Here is a 20,458-nt window from a genome sequence, read left to right as displayed (position 1 = left end):
CTACTTTAACCTCAATGGTTCCCTCCAAACTGAGAAAACCAGTGCAGAAGCAAATCACACTCAATCTCCAGAGATCATCTAAGAAACAGATTATCAATTCCTAATATGCTTTCCTTAAATTTTGAAGAATTAAAATTAGGCTTCTGTTTAATACAATTAAGCATAAAATTAAGCAAACAGCTCATGATAATTTAATGATCACCAAACATAATATTTTATATATATCTATATATATATAGATATATATATTATAGATATATAGATAGATATAAAAAAATATGTGTGTGTGTGTGTGTGTGTGTGTGTGTGTGTGTGTGTGTGTATTTATATATTTATATATATAGATATATATATATGTATTTATTTCTGAATTAGGTAATCAATGAAAAGGACAGAAAGGACCAGATATTCAAACTGCTTTTCTGAGGGTGATTTGGAGGGAGAAAGGTTCAGTGTAGAATTTGAAAATTAATCTGTGCAGGAAGATTAGTTGGAGTAATGGCTGCATTTGGAAAAGATAAGTTAATAACTCCCCAAATTACAATCATATTACGATATCACGCAGAAAAATCAACTTTTAATCAATAGCTCGAGAGAATCAGAAGTCACACAACCTTAAAAAAAAGATCAAGGAGCACAAGCTTGTGAGCTGGAAGGCTCTGTTACTGTACTGGATCTCTACATTTTAAAATAAACATTTTTAAAGTTTCAGCTTCACTAATGACATCTCAGCCTGTGACACTGGCTGTCAGTTCCTTTGAACATGTACAATCCGGCAATGGAAGAGTCAAGTTCTGTTTGGATTTCTCAGGATATCTTGAGAAATCATCACCTGTATCTTGCTCAAGGTAAGGACTGGTATAGAGTTCAAAATCCCATTAATTTTACTGGAAATAGTAGGACAAAGAATGAGGAAGAAAAGGGGAAGGTAAATTACTCTTTTAAAGTATTTTGCTTTATTTTAATACTTTAATTATAAATGCTTTGTATTCATTTAATTATCTTAAAACATCTTCAATTATTTACTTCTATTTTAATAGATTTAGAATATGACTGTCCAAGACATTTCCATGGAGCACATCTTCTCTAAGCACTGCCTGAAGCCATTTTGCTGCCCAGGCCATGTTGCTGAATCTCAGCCATCAGAAAGTGCAGCCGTGGGTGACAATAAGCAATGAGTGCAGGTGTTCAGAATGAGCATGCACAATCCCTGTACTACACAGCGAGTAAACATGTCAATTGACAATGATCACATTAAAGGGCTGGTTTTCTTGACTTAAAAAAAAACTAGGATAAGGCTTCTGCTGTATATTTCACTCAAAAAAGATTTCTGCTGATCTTGCATTTGAGTTATGGTGGGAGATTCAGAAACACAAGTTCACAATCTTTTCTAAATATCCTTCTGACTATCTAATCAGGGAGTGAGCTCCTCTTTCGACAGCGGATCCCTGCTTCTTCGTACAGGTAAGGCCTTCACATTTCTCTTCCGGCGTCTTTCCTTCTTCTTTTCTTCCTTTGGTTTTTGGCTTTTCTTTCTTTGGTGCCATTTCCTCCACACCTTTATTTTTTATTTGTTGTGATTTGTGTGTCTGAGGCTTTGCTTTTTTTCACTTTTTCTTTCTTTTCTGGAGAGGGCTGGTATTCTCCTACCGGCCACTACTCCATCACGTGACTCCTCAATTTAATATTCTTCTGCTACTTTTAATTAAGAGCTTTTTTCACAGATGAATTAGGACCAGCGATGATGTTACCAGAGTGCAGTGAATGGAGATTCTAAATTGAAAGGGGAACACAAAGAAGTTTACATCTGCAATGTATTTCTTACTTCAGTCAGGAACTCCCAAGCGAGAGTTATATAAATCAAAACAAAGATGGGAATCAGACTTGAATATTAGAATCGGTAATAAAAATTAGTCCAATTTATCTCAGAACTGCATGATCAATACCATAAAGGTAAGATATGCTTTGGTGCAATGTAACTTCTTGTATCAGCTAGATCTTACCCTGCAGAAATTACATAAATTAAATTCTAAAATATTGGATCTATGTTTTAGATGCAATGAGGAAACAGGAACCTTTTTACATTCCACCTGGTCATGCTCTAAAGCACACATGTCAAACTCTGGCCCACGGACCAAATTTGGCCCGCAATATAATTATATTTGGCCCGCAAGATCATTTCAAAAATGTATTAGAGGTGGCCCGCTGGCCGCCGCGCCAGTATAGCGCATACACAGCTAATACTATAAATCCCAGAATGCATTGGCGTCAGCCCGCTAATCGCCCCCACCTCCTCTATTTACGTTGCAGGGTCTCACCGTGGACTCTGGTTTTGGGGCCTGGCCGATGTCAGGGGAAGCCAAGGCCGCTTCCCAGCACCCGGAACCGGAGGCCTCGGGCCTGACCTCGCCAGGACCATTGCCCACTCCCCCTCCCTGCCGCAGGCCGACCCACGACTAACGGTGACGGGGCCGCTGATCCGCTGAGATGCCGCCCTGCAGCGAGAGCCGATGCCCCTGCACTGTCGTTGTCCAACCCGATTGCCCGCAAACCCCGCCCTCCTGCACACAGGCCTGAGTAAGTATTATGAACTTTAATCTCAGGATAAAACGATCTTCCAATAGTTTCATGTCACAGTAATAAATATATTCCTGGTTAAAAATGGTCCTGCACCTGGATACAAGCTCATTAGGCATAAAACTTGAAAAGTGTGTAAATCAAAGGATATCTGTACCAATGGAAAAAGGGCATGGCAAATAACCCTGCTAGAGTTCATGCCCACAATCAGTCACCCATTTGATTGTTTCAGGAATCATGTTATTCTCCCACATTCTCAATAGCCCTCAGATTTTACTATTCGACAGCACACTAGCAACATTTGACAAATCCTCTATAGAGAAATATTATTTATTGAATATTTTTTTTCTCATTTGTTAATGCTTCTGGAAAGAGTTTATCCAAAACTATTATTAAAAATTTATTTTTATAAGAAAAAGTTTAACATTACATATGTTGAAAGAAGTGAAAACATGCAGATGTTGTTGAAAATTTTCAATAAATATTTAGTTTGGCCCTCGACTTAGTCCAAGTTTTTAATTTTGGCCCTCCGTGAATTTGAGTTTGACACCCCTGCTCTAAAGTGAAACCTTTTCGGGAAAATTTAGGAATTTTATTAGACCAGATTATTGTGAAATAATTGCCACAAAGTACAGAATTGTTTCTCCTAGGAAATATTGTAGGCATAAGTCTCAAAATTGGGCTGACCAAGTACCAATGAAAATTTCTTAAAATTGCATTGGCGGTAGCCAGGAAGTGTATTGCAGTTACTTGGAAGTCTGATTCCCTTCTGGACATAGCACAATGGAATGTGGAAATAAATAGTTCCTCTGGAGAAAATTACTTATAATCTAAGGAAGAAGTACAACAAGTTTTTGCATGATTCAGTGTTGAATATTTAGGGATACTTATTGTTTTCCTGAGTTCTACATCCTTGTTCTTTCCCCTATTTGAGATCTAGGCAAAAAAAGGAATTAGATCCCCTGAAGTGGATCCAGGATCCTAACAGTTCCTTCTTTTTCCTTCTTTTCCTGCTTTTCTGCTTCTTTCTCTCTTAACTATTTTCTCTTTCTTTCTTTTCTATTTTTGTATTTCAGAATATTGTCTGGGGGAGGCGAGATGGGGCTGTTTGGAGAGAAAGACAACATGTACCATTGATTTTCTCATTTCAATTTATGCATTTAGATCATGGTTATTTCTTGATACATGTTTGACCACAAAATTAAAATAAAGTATTAAAAAAAAAGAAATCAGATAAATCTGGAATAAAAATCATGCACACCAGCACCATCACCATCACCAGCACCATCACCATCACCAGCACCAGCACCAGCACCATCACCAGCACCAGCACCAGCACCAGCTCCAGCACCAGCACCAGCTCCAGCACCAGCACCAGCAAGAGCACCAGCTCCATCACCAGCACCAGCACCAGCACCATCACCAGCACCAGCACCATCACCAGCACCAGCACCAGCAACACCACCAGCACCAGCACCATCACCAGCTCCAGCACCAGCAACACCACCAGCACCAGCTCCACCACCAGCACCAGCACCATCACCAGCTCCAGCACCAGCAACACCACCAGCAACACCACCAGCACCAGCTCCATCACCAGCACCAGCACCAGCAACACCACCAGCACCAGCTCCACCACCAGCACCAGCTCCATCACCAACACCAGCACCAGCTCCAGCACCAGCTCCACCACCATCACCAGCACCATCACCATCACCAGCTCCAGCACCAGCTCCAGCACCAGCAACACCACCAGCACCATCACCAGCACCAGCACCAGCACCATCACCAGCTCCAGCACCAGCAACACCACCAGCACCAGCACCATCACCAGCAACACCACCAGCACCAGCACCATCACCAGCACCAGCACCATCACAAGCTCCAGCACCAGCTCCAGCACCAGCAACACCACCAGCACCAGCACCAGCACCAGCAACACCACCAGCACCATCACTAGCTCCAGCACCAGCAACACCACCAGCACCAGCACCATCACCAGCACCAGCACCAGCACCATCACCAGCACCAGCACCAGCTCCATCACCAGCACCAGCACCAGCAACACCACCAGCACCAGCACCATCACCAGCACCAGCACCAGCACCATCACCAGCACCAGCACCAGCTCCATCACCAGCACCAGCACCAGCTCCATCACCAGCACCAGCACCAGCAACACCACCAGCACCAGCACCAGCACCAGCTCCAGCACCAGCAACACCACCAGCACCATCACCAGCATCATCACCAGCACCATCACCAGCACCATCACCAGCTCCAGCACCAGCAACACCACCAGCACCAGCACCATCACCAGCACCATCACCAGCACCATCACCAGCACCATCACCAGCATCATCACCAGCACCATCACCAGCACCATCACCAGCACCATCACCAGCTCCAGCACCAGCAACACCACCAGCACCAGCACCATCATCAGCACCATCACCAGCACCATCACCAGCACCATCTCCAGCTCCATCACCAGCACCATCACCAGCACCATCTCCAGCTCGAGCACCAGCTCCAGCACCAGCACCATCACCAGCACCAGCACCAGCACCATCACCAGCTCCATCACCAGCACCATCACCAGCACCATCACCAGCTCCAGCACCAGCAACACCACCAGCACCAGCACCATCACCAGCTCCAGCACCAGCTCCAGCACCAGCAACACCACCAGCACCAGCACCATCACCAGCACCAGCACTAGCACCATCACCAGCTCCATCACCAGCACCATCACCAGCACCATCACCAGCTCCAGCACCAGCAACACCACCAGCACCAGCACCATCACCAGCACCATCACCAGCACCAGCACCATCACCAGCTCCAGCACCAGCAACACCACCAGCACCAGCACCAGCAACACCACCAGCACCAGCTCCATCACCAGCACCAGCACCAGCAACACCACCATCACCAGCACCATCACCAGCACCAGCACCAGCACCATCACCAGCACCAGCTCCATCACCAGCACCTGCACCAGCAACACCACCAGCACCAGCACCATCACCAGCACCAGCACCAGCAACACCACCAGCACCAGCACCATCACCAGCTCCAGCACCAGCAACACCACCAGCACCAGCACCAGCAACACCACCAGCACCAGCACCATCACCAGCACCAGCACCAGCAACACCACCAGCACCAGCACCATCACCAGCTCCAGCACCAGCAACACCACCAGCACCAGCACCAGCAACACCACCAGCACCATCACCAGCACCAGCACCAGCAACACCACCAGCACCAGCACCATCACCAGCTCCAGCACCAGCAACACCACCAGCACCCTCACTACACTTTGCAAATTGACTGTTTGTCACTTTCTTATATTTCCCAACCAATTTCTAGGAAATTCATGCTTAGCATATAAAGTGGCTACTTAGCTTGAGCTAGAGCAACCAATAACAATTTTGACTACCAAGTTCTTCTTATATTTGTCCATCCAGACTTGTTTAAAATCTTTATTTAGTTTTGGTTCATAAAATATTACTTGATAAAATGATAAATACTTCCTAATGCTACTTGTCTTTTTTTTGACTGTTGTCAAAGTGGTCTCAATATCTGCTCTGTCCAATTAACAATTGTTTTCTGTCTATGACATGATCCCGTGAAATGTTTGCAAAGGAACAACAAACTTATGCATAGCAGATGAAAACCTTCAGTCATGCATTTACTCACTGACCTTGCCTATCCAGAGATTTGTGTGGTCTCCAATATATATTTTAAAGTCTGCTGAGTTTATGAACAGTTCAATCGTTAAGCCTATGAGTTGATTTTTTTGAAGTCCCTCAGATGAAGTCCGAGAAAATGTTTGGGGAAGATGGAGGATGGTTAGTTATCATGCCTCAATAATATTGCACTTCATTCATTGTAATTCAGAATTAATACGCAGCACACAAAGGAAGAGATCCATCCCTCTTTTCCCTCTGTAATCTTTTCCATAAATTATATTGATGTGTGATAGTTGTTCAAGAGCTTAAGATAATGCATCACTGCAGGTCAAGTGAAGCACATAAAATATATCCCTGCCTTGCTCATGTTGAGTGTGTGACTACCATTCATGTTTGGCAGAATTAACCTGTGAGATTCCATTTTACTTCTGTGGAACATTTGAAAGGTCCTTGCATGATGAAAATATTTATGTTAACATAATGCAAAGATCAACATTATCACCTTATTATTACCACAAGAAGCAGTGAAACATGAAAATCGGAATCAGGATTTACTGTCATGAACAAGTCCTGAAACATAAAAATCAGAATCAGAATTAGGATTTAGTGTCATGAACAAGTCATCATAATGCCAACATGCATATTATAACAATCTTACCACATTACTATATATTAAAAAAAATAACAAAAGTAAGGTAATGTCTTTGCTTCATTGATTATTCAGGAATCTGATGGCAGCAGGGAAGAAGCTGTCCTATGCAGCTGAGTGGTCATCCTTTAGCTCCTGTACCTTTTCCCTGATGGTAGCAGAGTGAAGAGGGCGTGACCTGGTTGGTGGGAGTCTTTGAGAACAGAGGCAACTTTTTTAAGACACTGCCTCATGTAGATGTCCTCAATGGAGTGAATCTGGTGCCTGTGATGTCCCAGGCCAAGTTAACAACCCTCTGGAGTTTGCTCTTGTCCTGAGAGTTGGCGCCTCCATATCAGGCAGTGATGCAACCAGCCAAAATGCTCTCCATGGTACACCTGTAGAAGTTTACGAGAGTCTTCAGTGACATACCGAATCTCCTCAGGCACCTTACAAAGTATAGGCGCCTACGAGCCTTCTTTGTGATTGCATCAATGTGGAAGCTCAAAGTCAGGTCCTCAGATACCCAGGAATTTGAAGTTCTTGACCCTCTCCACTACTGACCCCTCAATGAGACTTCCTCCTGAAGATCACAATCATCTCCTTGGTTTTGGTGACATTGAGAGCAAGGTTGTTGTCATTATACCATTCTACGAGCTGATCTATCTTCCTCCTGTATGCTTCCTCATTGCCATTGTGATTCAACTGTGGTGACATCAACAAACTTATAGATAGCATTGGAATTGTGCCTGGCCACACAGTCATGGGTGCATAATGAGTAGAGCAGTGGGCTAAGCACACATCCTTTGGGTGTGCTAGTGTTGGTGATCTGTGAGGAAGAGACATTGTTTCCAATCTGCACTGATTGCGTACAATTTGTATTAACATTTTGTACCAAACAATATAAAAGTGCTAAACCCTCCCTACCCTATAACCTTCTACTTTCCTTTCATCCATATGCCTATTTAATAGTCTCTTAAAGGCCCCTAATTCTCCCAGGTGGTCACGTCTCCAGAATGGAGGACCATCGCCTTCCCAAGATCGTGTTATATGGCGACCTCGCCACTGGCCACCATGACAGAGGTGCACCAAAGAAAAGGTACAAGGACTGCCTAAAGAAATCTCTTGGTGCCTGCCACATTGACCACCGCCAGTGGGCTGATATCGCCTCAAACCGTACATCTTGGCGCCTCACAGTTCGGCGGGCAGCAACCTCCTTTGAAGAAGACCGCAGAGCCCACCTCACTGACAAAAGATAAAGGAGGAAAAACCCAACACCCAACCTCAACCAACCCCAATTTTCCCCTGCAACCGCTGCAACCGTGTCTGCCTGTCCCGCATCAGACTTGTCAGCCACAAACGAGCCTGCAGCTGACGTGGACATTTACCTCCTCCATAAATCTTCGTTCGCGAAGCCAAGCCAAAGAAAAGAAAAAGGCCCCTAATGTTTCAGCCTCTACCACCACCTCTGGAAAGGCGTTCCAGGCCTCAAAAACTCTCTGTGTAAAAAGACTTACCCCTGATGTCTCCCCTATACTTCCTTAATCTTATACATATGTCCTCTAGTGGTTGCCATTCCCACCCTAGGAAACAGGTATTGGCCGTTCAACCTACCTATGCCTCTCATAATTTTGTAGACCTCGATCGTGTCTCCTCTCATCCTTCTACACTCCAAAGAGAAAAGTCCCACCTTTGCCAACCTTGCCTCATAAGACACACCCACCAATCCAGGCAACATCCTGGTAAATCTCTGCATCCTTTCCATTGTCTTCACATTCTTCCTATAATGAGGCGACCAGAACGGGACACAATACTCCAAATATGGTCTCACCAGAGACTTCTCTAGTCTTATATAAAATCCCCTTATTAATGAAGCCCAGAATCCCAAAGGTTTTTTTAACTATCCTGTCAACCTGAGCAACTACCTTGAAGGATGTATGGACATGAACACCAAGATCCCTCTGTTCATCCACACTCTTAATTAACTGACCGTTAACCCTGTACTTAGCTTTTCAATTTGTCCTGCCAAAATGCATCACCTCACACTTGTCCAGATTGAACTCCATTTGCCATTTTTCTGCCCAACACAGCATCCTGTCTCTGTTCTCTTGCAACCTCTGACAACCTTCAGCTCCATTTACAATTCCACCAATCTTCATGTCATCTGCAAACTTACTCACCCAACCTTCTGTAACATCATCCTGATTATTTATAAAAATCACGAAGAAGAAGGGACCGAGAACTGATCCCTGTGGCCCTCCACTAGTCGCTGCCCTCCATGCAGAGTACCTCCCTTCCACCACTACTCTCTGTCTTCTTCTTGGAATCCAATTTTTTTTATCCAGACAGCCACTTGTCCTTCATTCTTGATATTCATTTGTTGTTATGAAAATAAACCTATCATATAAAATAAAATTATGCAAACTACATTCACATAGTTATTCATATAGAGAAACAAAATAACACACAAACATTTTTGACATGGTCATCATGCTGTCAGATGTTCTTGACTGCACATACCCTTAGAAATCTGAGAGTAATTGGCATCTCGTAAAAAATAATAGCCTTTGTAAACTTTTTTTGGTTGAAATGTTTACAGGGCATTTTCATAGAATCTCTTTAGTATAGATTGCTTTCAATATTTTTGAAATTTATATCTATGTACTTCTGTGGGAGATAACATTCCAGAAATCTTCATTTTAAAGACTGCGCAAGAAGAAATAAATTGCTTCCTGCCAAGAACGGGATGTAAAGTTATTATACTGTTGTTATTAGTGTCTGTTGTTGCAGTCATGGTGGGAAATGTGACATGAATGATTAGTTTAATATCTTTGCCATATTTCAATATTCATATCGAAGGTCCAGAAAACCCTGGCAATTCCAGGAATTTCCATAAATCTGTCATAAACAGTCACTGGGCAATTTTCCACCCTGCTCTGTTGAAGCCACAATTATCAAAGATGGAATTCAAACTCATGCAATTGTCAGGACCACTACAGAGCACTTGACTGAAGTCTGTTGAAATGCGTGAGGGGATTGTGACAACTTTGCTATGCCACTGCATCTTTCTATCATCCAGTGAATCCCAGAGTGACAGGTCCCATGTTCAAAATGCCTTGCCTTATTGAATGAAAATCAGGAGACACACAAGTTACTTTAGATGCTGGAATCTGGAGCAAAGCAAATCTATTGGAGGAACTCAGCAAGCTGAGCTGCATCAATGGGACAAAATTAATTATTATAATTTCAAGTTGAAACTCTTCATCAAGAGAGCACTGAATAACACTGCACTGCACAGCATCAATTTTCTATCACCCCTCTCAGTCTAATCTCAAGAACAGGGAAACCATTGCTTCAAACTGCTCTCAGAGCATCTGTTGCAGCCATTTGGATAACCATGTTTTGGATGTTGAATAATAGAGCACAGAGGTTTATTTTTATTTATATCTTACCTTTCATTTTCTTCTTTCTTTGGCTTGGCTTCGCAGACCAAGATTTATGGAGGGGTAAATGTCCACATCAGCTGCAGGCTCGTTTGTGGCTGACAAATTCGATGCGGGACAGGCAGATATGGTTGCAGTGGTTGCAAGGGAAAATTGGTGGGTTGGGGTTGGGTGTTGGGTTTTTCATCCTTTGTCTTTTGTCAGTGAGGTGGGCTCTGCGGTCTTCTTCAAAGGAGGTTGCTGCCCGCCGAACTGTGAGGCGCCAAGATGCACGGTTTGAGGCGATATCAGCCCACTGGTGGTGGTCAATGTGGCAGGCACCAAGAGATTTCTTTAGGCAGTCCTTGTACCTCTTCTTTGGTGCACCTCTATCTCAGTGGCCAGTGGAAAGCTCGCCATATAACACGATCTTGGGAAGGCGATGGTCCTCCATTCTGGAGACGTGTCCTAACCAGCGCAGTTGGATCTTCAGCAGCGTGGATTCGATGCTGTCGGCCTCTGCCATCTCAAGTACTTCGATGTTGGTGATGAAGTCGCTCCAATGAATGTTGAGGATGGAGCGGAGACAACGCTGGTGGAAGCGTTCTAGGAGACGTAGGTGATGCCGGTAGAGGACCCATGATTCAGAGCCAAACAGGAGTGTGGATATGACAACGGCTCTGTATACGCTAATCTTTGTGAGGTTTTTCAGTTGGTTGTTTTTCCAGACTCTTTTGTATAGTCTTCCAAAGGCACTATTTGCCTTGGCAAGTCTGTTGTCTATCTCATTGTCGATCCTTGCATCCGATGAAATGGTGCAGCCGAGATAGGTAAACTGGTTGACCGTTTTGAGTTTTGTGTGCCCGATGGAGATGTGGGGGGGCTGGTAGTCCTGGTGGGGAGCTGGCTGATGGAGGACCTCCGTTTTCTTCAGGCTGACTTCCAGGCCAAACATTTTGGCAGTTTCCGCAAAACAGGATATCAAGCACTGAAGAGCTGGCTCTAAATGGGCAATTAAAGCGGCATCGTCTGCATAGAGTAGTTCACGGACGAGTTGCTCTTGTGTCTTAGTGTGAGCTTGCAGGCGCCTCAGATTGAAGAGACTGCCATCCGTGCAGTACCGGATGTAAACAGTGTCTTCATTGTTGAGGTCTTTCATGGCTTGTTTCAGCATCATTCTGAAGATTGAAAAGAGGGTTGGTGAGAGAACGCAGCCTTGCTACACGCCATTGTTAATGGAGAAGGGTTCAGAGAGCTCATTGCTGTATCTGACCCGACCTTGTTGGTTTTCGTGCAGTTGAATAACCATGTTGAGGAATTTTAGGGGGCATCCGAGGCGCTCTAGTATTTGCCAAAGCCCTTTCCTACTCACGATGTCGAAGGCTTTGGTGAGGTCAACAAAGGTGATGTAGAGTCCTTTGTTTTGTTCTCTGCACTTTTCTTGGAGCTGTCTGAGGGCAAAGACCATGTCAGTAGTTCCTCTGTTTGCGCGAAGCCGCACTGTGATTCTGGGAGAACATTTTTGGTGACACTAGGTATTATTCTATTTAGGAGAATCCTAGAGAATATTTTGCCTGTAATGGAGAGCAGCGTGATTCCCCTGTAGTTTGAGCAGTCTGATTTCTTGCCTTTGTTTTGTACAGGGTGATGATGATGGCATCACGAAGGTCCTGAGGCAGCTTTCCTTGGTCCCAGCAGAGCTTGAAAAACTCATGCAGTTTGGCATGCAGAGTTTTGCCGCCAGCCTTCCAGACCTCTGGGGGGGATTCCATCCATACCTGCTGCTTTGCCACTTTTCAGTTGTTCAATTGCCTTATATGTCTCTTCCTGGGAGAGGACCTCATCCAGCTCTAGCCTTAAGAGCTATTGAGGGAGCTGGAGCAGGGCGGATTCTTGGACTGAGCGGTTGGCACTGAAAAGAGATTGGAAGTGTTCTGACAATCGGTTGAGGATGGAGATCTTGTCACTGAGGAGGACTTTGCCGTCTGAGCTGCGCAGCGGGCTTTGGACTTGGGGTGAGGGGCCGTACACAACCTTTAGAGCCTCGTAAAAACCCCTGAAGTTGCCAATGTCTGCGCTGAGCTGGGTTTGTTTGGCTAGGCTAGTCCACCACTCATTTTGGATCTCCCGGAGTTTGCGCTGAAGATAGCTGCATGTGCGACGGAAGGCTCGTTTGTTATCTGGCCAGGACGGCTTTGCAAGGTGAGCCTGGTGGACAGCTCGCTTCTTTGCCAGCAGCTCCTGGATTTCCTGATTGTTTTCGTTGAAACAGTCCTTGTTTTTCCTGGAGGAGAAGCCCAGTATCTCTTCAGTGGATTGCAGTATGGCAGACTTCAGCTGATCCCAGAGGGTTTCAGGGGATGAATCTGTGAGGTGGATTGCATCCTCGAGCTTTGCTTTGCGGTTTGCCTAGAAGTTTCCTCTCACTTCGTCTGACTGCAAGTTTCCAACATTGAACCTCTTTCTGGGGGCTTTACTGTTCCTGGACTTTGGCTTGAAGTGAAGGTTGAGCTTGCAGCGAACAAGCCAGTGGTCAGTGTGGCATTCTGCGCTGGGCATGACCCTGGTGTGGAGCACATCTCGTTTGTCTCTTTCTCGCACCGGGACGTAGTCCAGGAGGTGCCAGTGTTTGGATCAGGGATGCATCCAGGTAGTCTTCAGGCTGTCCCTCTATTGAAAAAGGGTGTTTGTAAAGACAAGCCGCTGTTCTGCACAGAGCTCCAACAGGAGGCACCCGTTGTCGTTGCACTTGCCAACACCATGTTTGCCCATGATTTCTGGCCAGGTTTCTGAGTCTTTGCCGACGCGAGCGTTGAAATCGCCAAGGATGACAACCTTGTCGGCTGTAGGGGTGTGTTGAATGAGGTTGCACAGATCAGTGTAGAACTTGTCCTTTTCTGCTGGTTCCGCCTGGAGGGTTGAAGCATAAATACTGATGAGGGTGATGAGACGCTTGTTTTGAAGGGAGAGTCGCATGGACATGATCCGGTCCGAGTTGCCTGTCGGGAGGTTTTCGAGTTTGGAGGCAATGGAGTTCTTGACCATGAAGCCTACACCAGATAGGCGTCGTTAATCCATAGGCTTGCCAGACCAGTAGAGTGTGTAGCCCGCGCCACGTTCTTGGAGGCTGCCTACATCTGCAAGGCGGACTTCACTGAGAGTGGCTATGTCAATGTCAAGTCTGAGGAGTTCATGTGCGATGAGGGCAGACCGACGTTCAGGTCGGTGGCTGTCAGCCTTGTCTAGCATGGTTCTGATGTTCCAGCATGCTAGCTTGAGTTTGTGAGCATCTTTAGAGGGGGAGGACGTGGACCTGTCCTCGGGCCTGCGCAAAGGAACTTTTAGGTGGAGTGCAGTGTGCGCAGTACTGGCCCCACCCTTTACACCCATGGTTCGTGTGCCATGGACAACCATTCTGGCTGCTGGAGAGAAAACAGCCTTTTGAAACGGCTCTTGTGGCCAGACAGTTTTGTGGAATTCAGAGTAAAGCCAGTTCTGTGAATGTCTGGGCTTTTTCGGTGGATTAACCTGTGCTAAGAGGGTCTTTTTGGGAAGCAAAGTACTTTATTTTGATTGTGACTAACAGCGGAGATCACTTGGAGCGACTGTTTCATTTTAAGTGTGACTAGCAGTGAAGTTACGTGGAGAGACCAGTGCCAGGGTCTTGGAAGCTTCGTGGACCCAGTTTGAATCTTGCCCATAAAGTGACCAGGGGGATGGACAAGAATAATTTGTGAGCCTGTAGCTGCCACAACTCCAGTCTTCCCATCAGTTCAATATTAATTCTGGGCATCAAATTTCAAAGGCTTATGTTTCAGCATTGAATTTGAAAGACTGAACTTTGAAGTAACTTTCTGGATTTTGGCCTGGATTGTAAGGGTTTGCGTATATCACACACACACTCACACACACACACACACACACTAGACACCTGTGCATAGTTGGGGGTATATTTACTGTTAAGGATAGTTTAAGAGTTAAGACTATGAATTAAGAAATAAGAGTTAAGAATTATGCACGGCCTCTGTGCGCCAATCCTCCTAGGCCTTGACTTTCAGAGTCAGTTTAGGAGCGTGATTACGGTGTTCGGAGGCCCAAACCACCATTGACAGGTTGGATTGCGACCAGGTATGGTCCAACCGAGGAGGGGAGGCAGGCCCCTCCAGCCCGGGTAAGAAACCTGCATAGGAGAAGGCCACTCCAATATAAAACCTACGACCCAAGGACCTTTCATTTAATGCTTTATTAATTAACTAGGGATGCATATGTGGACATAAGTGATTATATGTTCTGCATAAGCTTTTTCTCCCTATGTGGCTGGAAATATAAAGTGATCATCTAATTAAGTTAGATATTTTTGTGCAGCGATCTTGGAATTGTTACACATTCATTCATTTCACTCTTTTTGCTTCTCTTGCAAGCAATTCATTTGCAATAAATAATTATTCACCAAACCCTCTCAGTATCTGGCCTACACAATCTAGCTGGCCATTTCCTTAAAACCTGTGCATCACATCTGGCTGGAGTTCTTGCAGACATTTTCAACCACTCAGAAGTCCCCACCTGTTTCATAGTAACTTCCATTATTCCGGTGTCCAAAAAGAGCAAGGTGACCTGCCTCAATGACTAAACGGGACAACATTTTTTTTTTCAAATGGTTTGTTTCTTGAAAAACTAGTTGGGGATTATGAGTTGAACACAAAGATAATTTCAGATTTGCTGTATCATGTAGGAAGTTGGAGAAATATTAAATTAACTTTTATTGAATTTAGCACATAATGATGCTGACACATTGCATTAGTTCAACCGACCTAATAATGTTTTGCCACTGATTTTCATTTGTACTCAGCATCTGATGTCTCTCATGTCAGTGTCCAACAATAGTCTGCCAGTATTGATGGATTCAAGTTTCCCTGATTGCGCTTTTCCATGGTCGCAATGTCCTGGAGAAACCTTTCACCATGTTCATCACTGACTGTTCCAAGATCACCAGGGAAGAAGTCCAATTGCGAATGCAGTATTATGTACACAACAGCAGCGATAAAAATTTAGCCCAGATGGTGTTATATTTAAAATAATATTTTTAATTATTAAGCATCAATTATATAACACTAAATTTAAGTTAACTAACTTATCTAAACTTAACTAAATTTATATACAATTACCTAACAAACTTTTCTTATGCTCATATTTATTGTTGTGTGTGGAATATTCCATGCCACTACAGCTCAAGGCTCAATCCTCAGAAGGCATTTCAAAGTTCAGTTTCAGAAATTCAGTGATGACATGAGGGCTTGAAATTGATGCAATGCACAAGTTTTAGATGATTGAGACATACAGGCCTTAAATGAATGTGACACACAGGTTTTAAGATAGGGGAGACATGCAGGCCTTAAGATGAAGTTAGCAGTTCCTGAATGGATGAAAGAGACAGGGGGTGGGGGGGGGAGGAGTGACAATATGTTGATTACTCATGACACCCTTATGGAGGTGCTTCAGAGAAATGTCCTTTTGGGATGAGTGTCTTGTTCTGCATTTAGAAATCTTTTTGTGGGTAAGTTGAGTAGAGTGCAGTATTTATTCTGCAACTTTAAAACCCTTTTCATGGGTCAGTCGAAGTGGTCTCTCCTCCCTCTATACTAATGGGAGAAACTCTAATAATTTGTCTATAACCATACAATGAGGCTGTGGGTTTCTCAATCCCATAAAGGAGGTTGAAGAGCTTGTTACTCTTGTGCTGCTTCCTTAAAGTGGCCACTTGAAGAAAAAATGCACTGTCTTTTTAAGAAGCTGGTCACCTGGCTTCTCCAGGGCTTCTGTGTTGACTCTGCAAATGTATCTAGTAAAAGGAACATGATGTTCAAAGCTTGCTGCTAGTTTCACAATCACTTCAAATCCTGCAGGATGTTTGCTAAAGCTATTCTCTTAAAGGGACAGTCCTACTTAAATAAAATGAACTGAAAAAATGGGAGAACATCACAGCAGAAAATGAGTTTTCAATGTCATGTTGCACATCATGGTTTTGATTGCTTGAAGGAGACTTAAAGTATAATAGGAAATCACAAAAATGTGTTGTATCTAAAAAACAGTACGTGATAGGAAAGTTTTAAGGCAGCCCAAAAACCATAAAATACACACAAAATTGTTCAGGAAGAAAATTCTTGGTTGGCCAGTGCTATCAACTGATGGTACTGATGTCTGTAATGATAGAGATCATGGTTGCAATGCAACTAGCAATGCCTTACTGTTCGATTAGACTTGACTGCTAGCCGGGGGCTGACACACAGTATGCAAGATCTGTAATGGAGACTTGCAGCCTCATGGGATGCCTCATGGTGCTGTTTACATCAACCTTAAAGAAAATAACCTTTTCCTTCATCCATGTGTTGTATAAGAACTCACAAATACGAATACAAGATGAAACAACATCTACCATGATCAAATACTTTGAGAAGTTATTTATGAAGAAAATCTACTCCCACCTCAGCAAGGATATGAACCCATGTCAACTTTCCTATCCTTGCCACACATACCTTCTCCCTGGCTCTCCACTCTGCATTAGGTCACCTAGACCACAGAAACACTTGCATCAGGCTGCAGTCCACAGTCTACAGTTCAGTGTCAAACACCATTATACCAGCAAAACTTATGACCAAACTGAAGGATCTTGGACTCCATCTGACCCTCAGCAACTTGATCCTCAAATTCCTCATCAGCTGATCTGACCATCAATATGGGCCCTCCAAGTTGCATGCTTAATTCTCTGCTCTAACCCTTGTATAATGACTATTGTGACAGAATATAGATATGTTTTTTGGAGATAAATTGGGGCAAGGGCTTTTAGTGTAGGTCACATACAAATACTTTAAATCAGACCTTATTTAAAATACTGGAGCTCTGCTCAGGCAAAGACTGTTGGCCCCGGACATGTCTATGGTCATTGTAAAGGATGGATTTCTGTGCATTGTAAAGGATGGGTGCCGACTGACTCGCCAATTGCTTGGAACTTTCAAGAATATAGGGAGAATCCAGCTGTGAAGCAGTTGGAGTGGAAGAGGGCAGCTGGAGAACTGTGTGAAGTGCACATGCCTCATAAGTGAGGATTCATAAGTTTACTGCAGCGCAACCTCACTCATTTATTTCTCCATCATTCAATATGATGTCATATATATATATATATATGATATATCTGCTACAGATACTGTTACGAGTCCAGAGGACCCCAAAACCCAGCAGCTATAAAAATTCAGCAAGACAAATGGTTACTTAAACAAAAGTTGCTTTTAATTTTCTTTAAACATGAAACATGGATCCAACTTTAACATTACTATTAACTTAACCTAACTTTACCCCCTTCTAATTCTAAGCATGTGTATGTAATGTGTATATGTTCAACAAAGTTCAATCATTCACTTCTCACTTCTCCAAGTTCACTGGTATCAGGCACTTATACTGGTATCTTATACTGTGCACAGAATTTAACATTTATGAATTTTCACCAAGCTCTGGTGCTTAAAGGTAATTGATTACCTTTCAGGAAGGTTCTTTTTGGTTTCAGAGAGAAAGATTTATTGTTCATTGGACTTACACAAACTGATTCCCTCCGATCAGCCACTTCAGTGTCTTGCCAAAGAAACTTGCCCTATCGTGGGTTTTCCAAATGATAACCTCTTTTTCCAGGTCACCACAGAGTTCCTCTTGTTTCCCTTGTTTCAGGTGAAACACTCTAGCCAGACATTTCCTATTGTAAGGACTACAAGGGTTTTCAAAAGGCTGAACTCAAAACTAACAACCCATTTTCAAAATGGGGTTTCAACAAACTGCCAGTTTGCCATCACTGCAGGACACAGTTCTCTCTCTCTCTCTCTCTCTCTCTAAGAGAAGAATTCTGTTTGTTTTTTCTTTCTGCTTGCAAAACCACATGATACCTCTTAAAACAGCAAACTGCAGCCAGACAGATTGCCGGCTCCGGAATCAGTTTCTTGAGCCTTGCTTTAAAGACAATAGTCCATTTACTCCACAGCATCAGTCCAATTCACTGCTTGTGAAGTATCCATAGGCATTCTTCAAAGTTTCTGCAAAGTCATTGTGGACATGAAGTCTTCCCTTATGCATAGCTCTTGAATTTCAAATGAGATCTCTTTTGAGAAGTATTTCTATATTTCTGAAGTGACCTACGCACTAAACCAGTCACAATCTATCTCTTTTAAAGATATATTTACATATATATAATATAAAATATAATACAGCCCATCACAATACTTATAGTGGGGTTAATTGTTACATTGTTAATAGTCATTAATAAATATAAAGTTAAAGTTTAACCCTTTTGAATTGCATCTTCTGTTGTGACAAAGGTAATGCTGAACTAACAGAAGCTGTAAGAAAGACATTCAGAGAGTTAAATATAAAAGAAGAAAACATTGAACAGGCATAAAAATTAAAATAGAAGGAAGGCGCAACACAAAAAATATCTGTTTATAAAATTAACAACATCCTTTTGCCAATTCAACATACTCACCAAGAATACTGGGAAGGAATTTTATGCAATACATTTATTTTTAGTTTCCAGAGCAAGTCTCTTTTTCTCCTATGTCCCTGCAGAATTATGAAACCATGAAAAAATAAGATGAGTAAAATTAATCGGTTCCAAAAGACGTTAACAAAATCCAAATGTTCTGCAGAGTGGATTATACTCTGATCAAAGCACAATCCACACAAAATGTTGAGTCCATTAAAGGGCTAATTAAGTGTCTGTGATATTAAAAATATTTCCTGTTTTTTGTATTAAGTTCTGCTGTTTACAATTATGTTAAATTATCAACATCTGCCAAAGAATTTGGTTTCTGCATATTATCTGCTCTGCACATGATCTGATTGTGTTGGTTAGTTGAGCTGTGTAAACCAGGAACACCTTCAACATATAAACCTAAAGGCAATGGCACAAGTGGTAACAGAGTCCTTTGATTCTGGTGATTTCTCCTGATTATCTGTGTAGATGTTGATTAAAGACAGAATCACTGTCACATTATCACTTCACAATCAAACAACCTAATATCTTTGGAGAGGCCACTGAGATGCACCTGTCACTCCTGGAAATATATGCCCACAAAGCCTACACAGGTAGGACTCCTCAACTCTTCCTCCGTCACATCAATGACTACATTAGTACTGCTTTCTACTCCCATGATGAGCTTGTCAACTTTATCCACTTTGCTACTATCTTTCTCCCTGAATTCAAATTCAGTTGGTGCATGTCTGGCAACACTCTTAACTTTCTCAATCTTTCTGTCTCCATCTCAAGAGACACCTGTTGAAAGACATTTTCTACATACTTACCAACTCTCACAGTTACATTGACTACACCTCTTCACACCCTTCTATTAATTACTCTCAATTCCTCTGCCTCACCATATCTTCCATTCCAGAACATCCAAGAAGTCCTTCTTCAAAAAAAATGTTTCCCTTCTACTGCCATCAACACAGCCCTCACCCACATCTCCTTTATTTCCTGCATATCTCCTCTGGCCCCCTCCACCCCGAGATGCAACAACTATAGGATTCTCCTTTTCCTCACCTACTACCTCAGCAGCCTCCACATCCAATTTACTATTCTCTGTAATTTCTGCTACCTACAACATGATCCCATCAGAAGACACATCTTCACCTTTCCTCCCCTCTCCACTTTCCACACAAACTGCTCCTTCCAGGACTCCCTTGTCCACTCATCTCTTCCCACTAATTAGTACCTACCCCTGTGGCACCAAGAAATGCTACACCTGCGCTCACATGTCCTCCTTTGCCACCATTTCACTTGTGAATCTGCAGGGGTCATCTACAGCATCCGTTGCTTCCATTTTGACTTCCTCTACATCAGAGAGACTGGTTGATCATTTCATTGAGCAGCTTCACTCTGTCCATGGCAATAACAGAGACCTGCCAGTGGCCAACCATTTCAATTCTGCGCCCATTCCCTGCTGACATGTTTGTCCATGCACTGCCACAAGTGGAGGAATAACATTTAATATTCTTCTAGACACTTTCCAACCAGACAACATTAACAATGACCTTCAGATTCTGTCTGACCCCCTTCATTGAGTCTCTCTCTTTCTTTTTTCCTCCATCCTCCAGCT

At 43.4% G+C, this 20,458-nt stretch overlaps 1 protein-coding gene across 1 annotated transcript; it reads left to right on the top strand.

Annotated features, from left to right (window-relative positions):
* Positions 1 to 5,183: 5,183 nt before the first annotated feature.
* On the top strand, positions 5,184 to 5,913 carry LOC138756684 (uncharacterized; the record flags this gene model as incomplete). Its single annotated transcript, XM_069923073.1, has 2 exons — positions 5,184 to 5,430; positions 5,486 to 5,913. Coding segments are annotated over 2 exons (675 nt in total), but the record flags the coding sequence as incomplete, so codon positions are not given.
* Positions 5,914 to 20,458: the final 14,545 nt, after the last annotated feature.

Source organism: Narcine bancroftii, chromosome 3, assembly GCF_036971445.1.
Source record: "Narcine bancroftii isolate sNarBan1 chromosome 3, sNarBan1.hap1, whole genome shotgun sequence".
Lineage (NCBI taxonomy): Eukaryota > Metazoa > Chordata > Chondrichthyes > Torpediniformes > Narcinidae > Narcine > Narcine bancroftii.
Note: the sequence above shows the minus strand (reverse complement) of the source record. Positions and strands in the feature narration are given on the sequence as shown.